Source organism: Culex quinquefasciatus, chromosome 3 (assembly GCF_015732765.1).
Source record: "Culex quinquefasciatus strain JHB chromosome 3, VPISU_Cqui_1.0_pri_paternal, whole genome shotgun sequence".
Lineage (NCBI taxonomy): Eukaryota > Metazoa > Arthropoda > Insecta > Diptera > Culicidae > Culex > Culex quinquefasciatus.
The window spans coordinates 170,146,328-170,151,490 of NC_051863.1; the positions used below are offsets into that span (position 1 = coordinate 170,146,328).

Consider the following 5,163-nt stretch of genomic DNA (forward strand, 5'->3'; position numbering starts at 1 on the left):
AGCTAAGTATCATTTCGTGCCGGCTTCCAGTAATCTCCACTGCCGCAGGGAGAAAGAACGAAACGTTTCGTTCTTCGGGTTTCAGCTAACATCAGCTACTGAAATCCTCGCAGTCGTATGCTCCTAGATCAACGAAGGGGGGAAGAGAGGTGGCAAGAGCGGCCCAGCTCTGGATCATATTCGCATCGCATCTCTCACTCTCCCTCTCGTTGATCGCCGCTCATCTGCCTGCCCCGAAGAAGATCAACACGCAGCGCGCCTAGGCGACGAACCGCGGCCGGTCGACCCGAATGAGACAGACAGAACCGACCACGGCTCGTAGCGCCTGACTGGGGCCAGTTGTCAACTATAAAAGCGTGAAGATGCGAGATAATTGATATCAGTCTCGAATTAGCGTTTATCTTAGCTTGACCTAGTCGCCCCAAAAAGAACCCAAATCTGTTCAAAATGTTCAAACTGGTGAGTGTGATATTTTTCGACGGAAGCACAGTGCGAGTCAACTCGACAAGAAGTTACAACGGAAGCTGTTTAGCGAAGCAAAGTGATTTTGAAAAAAACAATGGACCCTCTGAAAACGAAACAAAAAGTTAATCACAGTGATCTTGAGTGTTTTGTGTGGCTGTGTCTGCTTGTCTATGTGTAAAAGTGCTTTTGTTTGGATTTTGGAGACCCATTAAGAGCCACAGACAGAGTGTCGCTTTTTGTTCATTCACATCAACAACAAGCCACCATCGTGAATGGACGCTAGAAACAAAGATTGTGACACACAAACACGAATCAACGCGAAATCAAAGCAGAACAAAAGACTAATCAAGTTCTGCTAATAACAACACGCCCTCGAAGGGTGGGGACGATGTGGGGGCGGTTAAGATTTGTTGGTTCTAATATTGAATCAGCAAATTTTAATTGAAGTCACCGCGTTTGTGGCAGTATTTCTACATATTATTTTTTGTTTGGAATTGTCGTACTATGTAATATTCACTAGATTGGTGATTAATTCTTTCAGTGTTTTGATTATTGACATGAAATTTACTTGCTCAGTTTTATACTTTGATATATTTAATCCGTCTCTATGACCAAAATCTTTTTTATTTGCATCCTTTTTTGTGTTTATAAGTGGAAAATTGTAGTCAAAACTAAAATTGACAATAAAAGTTATTTTATATAGAAAAATACCGCATCAATTCGGGTAAATTAAGAATGCAGTTTTAATAGGAACGAATCTCACCGTTTCATAATTCTCAATAAAAAAAAGCATCAATGGCACGGAACAGGGAGAAAATTAATGAGAGTAATTTGGCTTAAAAAAAATATGTCCAAATTATAGAAAAAAGAAAAATAAATTCTTCAAAGGCAAAAAAAAGATCAATATTCAAACTGAAATAAGGCTAATGCAACTTTTTGTTTCATATTATTTTCTCCACAAAAAATAAAAGGGCGAGCAAAATTATTGAAAAAAAATTGAATTATCATTGTAAACTTGTAAAATTGAATGCTAACTATGTAGAACAAATTGCATAACGGTTATTTTTGCATTTTAAATCAAAATAAGGTTTTTTTTAATTATTTTTTTTTCAACCCCAGATCACAATAAGACGTGATAACTTAAGTAAATAAATATTTTCATAAATTCATTGATATTTTGCAAATTTGTAACAGAAGCATAACTTTGATAAAGTGTAAAGCAAGTGCTTAACTTTTCCGAAAATTAGGCTTGAAACTTAAAACTAAGTTTTTTTTGCTGTCCTAGCTGAGAGACAAGAACTTCAAATAGAATTTGTATCAGCCTTAACCCACCGGAGGTCGCGTACGTGTACTTTGTACACAGTTTGTAAGGGCACTTGTAAGAAAGGCGAAAACACGCGACTTCCCGAAGGTTAATCATTTCAGCTAAACCATTTATATAAAATTTAATTAAATGAAGCTTTTTTTATGGCTTCGTCAGAAAATTTTAACAATTTTTATAAAATCTTAATTTTTCGACTGAAATACAAAAAGATTTTTTGCTTGCATTTTTTATAACTTTTTGTTTAGGAAGTTGCTTAAAATTTAAACATTTTCATTAATTTAAAATAGTTGGGTCAAAATAAACAATTTTTTATGAGTTGTAATTAAACGACAAAGTGCAGATATGCCAACATTATAGGCACGATCAAATAACATGCTGAGTTTTAAAACGAAAAATTCAAAAAAGAGGAAAAATTCAAAAATGTTAGTCCAAAATTTATCTTCTAGAGTTTAACATTTCCTTAATTTGTTACATAAATACAACAGTTAAAAACTATTTCCAATAACTCTGAAATCTGTTATATTTTATCTATAAATCAAATTCAGGATATTGCCTTCATTCTGTTTTTCAAAGCAAATAAAATATACCCGAATAATTAATTTTGGTCAGTTGGTTTATAGACAGCCATGCCGGATATACAGATAAATCTGTATTATACGGATTTTTTGATCCCAAAAATCACAAAAATCTGAATGTACAGATTTTTGTAAAATGATTTAATTTGAAAATATCAATTATTTATTAATTGAATTATGCTTTAATATGATTAAAAAGCTTAAAATTTTTGTGAAAAGTCTAAAAAAATCTTTTATGGCTTCAAATTTGACATGATACAGATAAATAAAGATTTATTTTCATGAAAATACAGATTTTCCATGAAATAATCTGGCAACGTTGTTATAGATAAAGCTGTAGAAATTAACAACAATGGGTTAACCTACCTACCTAGCTTTATTTTTTCTTCATTAATTCTTCGCTACTGACATAAAATAGACCTATTTTGCTTGTGTCACACATTTTTTTGCTGTAAAAACAAAAAATAATGCATACTTATTTTGAACTATAATACAGGAAAGCTCATTAAAAACACAGCCAAACTTTACTCAAAAAATATTAAAAAAGTGTTATTATATGGATTTCTTACGTCATATACTCATGAAAATGTCATTCATCTCCCCCCCCTCGCACAGGTCCTCATCTCCGCCCTGGTTGCGCTCGCCGCCGCCCAAGATCCCCGCGATGCCCAGGCCCAGACGCTGGTCCAGGAGTCCGAGGTGAACCCGGACGGCTCGTACCAGTACCGGTACGAAACCAGCAACGGAATCGCCGCCCAGGAGAGCGGAGTCGGAGGCCAGTCGGCGACCGGCAGCTACTCGTTCACCGGCCAGGATGGCGTCCTGTACACCGTGAACTACGTCGCTGATGCCAACGGATTCCAGCCCCAGGGTGCCCATCTGCCGGTGGACCTCCCCGCCCCCGAACACGTCATCAAGACCCTGGAGCAGATCCGCGCCAACCCACCCCGTGACGACCCCAACTTCAGCATCGATGCGCTGAACGCTGCCATCGCTCGGTTCACCGGAAAGAAGTAAAGCTCTAATGCCAGCGAAAGAGAGAGAGAACACAATCCTGACAAATACTCAAACCCCTTACGGAAGAAAAGCAATGAATGATATCGAATGAGCCTCGTTAAAGCTAGAGCCTATTTAGTAGTGCAATTTGCCTCGTCTATTGTAAATACCGATTTCTCAAATCCTTCTACATTCTTTCCTGTTTGCACGTTTCCAAATGCTCTACGTTTTTCAAAATGCACTCATACTGAACCTGTAACAATTTTCGTGGACAGTACACAACTGAAACTTCTTGAGAGCGTGAGCAAAAGCCAGCAAACGTACCAATTTCCCTGAGAAAGATGGAGCCATCGCAAGCAGCATCGTGAACACCTTTTCCTTGTACATAAATAGAAGAGCGAATGTGTGTCGTCGTTAGTCGTGAAATAAACATGGAACAATGATTTTTTTCTACAAATATTTGATTGTGTTTTATTTCCACTTCAAGAGTTTTTTTTTTTAAATGACCAATAAACTTTTGTCTTTCATATGTTTATAGGACCTAATAAAAAAACTCTAGACTTGAAGAAAATTACTTTACTGATAGAAAAAAATAAGCCGATTGAAATAAACATATTTTTCCGAACACATGATCAAATTAAAACAATGTCCACGGCATGACAAATCATATCTAAATTTTCTTTTTATAAGGTCCAGTTGAAAAAAATATGAAAATATTATTTCTGGGAATGGGTACACCTTTTATGCCAGGAAAAAATGTAATATTACCTCTGAAAATATGTGAATTCACTGCACCACTATTCCTGTGTTTTCCACTTTTTCAGTTCAAATTGAGGTTACATTAAATAGAGGTAATATCATACTTTCAAATTATACACCTTCTAAATTTAAACAATTTTTACTGTGTAGATCTTTATAGTTAATCAATGAAGTCTTGTTTTCGCGTCCAATTTTTAAATACTCAATGCATCCATTGGCATCACCATTTATTCAGAAAAAAGTATAAAAAATAATTCTGTCATTTATCTGAAAACATTTTGGAATATTTGTGAATTTATCATTAATTCAAAAACGACAGTTCAACTTGCCAAACATTCCAAAAAATATCTATAATTGCACTCATTACAAGTGATTGATTCATCGGAAGTATTGTTAACACTGGAACGCCCAACGCATGTCCAACTTACACGGACGCCCAAGCCTCCCAAAAAAGTTGGAACGGTAACTTCAACTCGCTGGTTCTCGGGCATAACTCAACCAATCAAGATGATTCTTTTTTCCAGTGATTTGTTAGAACTTTGCAGAACTTAATTTGATCAAATCTGTAATTTCTGCGACCGAAAACATCGTTCCACCTTTTTTCAAAACGACTGCCTCCGCGGAATTTTTGGCGATTTTTTTTTTACACGCGAAAAAAAAAGTTGGAATGATGTTTTTGATCGCAAAAATTACAGATTTGATCAAATTAAGTTCTGCCAAGTTCTAGGATCATCTAGACATTCTAACAAATCACTGGAAAGAAGAATCATCTTGATTGGTTGAGTTATGCCCGAGAACCAGCGAGTTGAAGTTACCGTTCCAACTTTTTTGGAGCCTTGGGCGTTGGAATGTTAAAATAGTAGTTTATGCAATAAGGTGCAAAAAGAAGATTTTTTCAGCACGAGTCGTACATGTATTCAACGAGGCTCTGCCGAGTACTTTCAAAGCCTTTCATCTCATCTATAAATAATAAATAATTGACATATTAACAAATTTGCAATTGAAAAGTGCCACAGTCGATCAGTTTATTAGGAAAAGGTTAAC

The 5,163-nt window shown here is 35.9% G+C and overlaps 1 protein-coding gene across 1 annotated transcript; it reads left to right on the forward strand.

Moving 5' to 3' along the window:
- The first annotated feature begins 356 nt into the window (after window positions 1-356).
- Window positions 357-3,819, forward strand: LOC6041463 (cuticle protein AMP1A). Its single transcript, XM_001850668.2, has 2 exons — window positions 357-459; window positions 2,980-3,819. The coding sequence occupies exons 1-2, from the start codon at window positions 448-450 to the stop codon at window positions 3,379-3,381; spliced, it is 414 nt and encodes a 137-aa protein (XP_001850720.2). The 5' UTR covers window positions 357-447; the 3' UTR covers window positions 3,382-3,819.
- The last annotated feature ends 1,344 nt before the right edge of the window (window positions 3,820-5,163 follow it).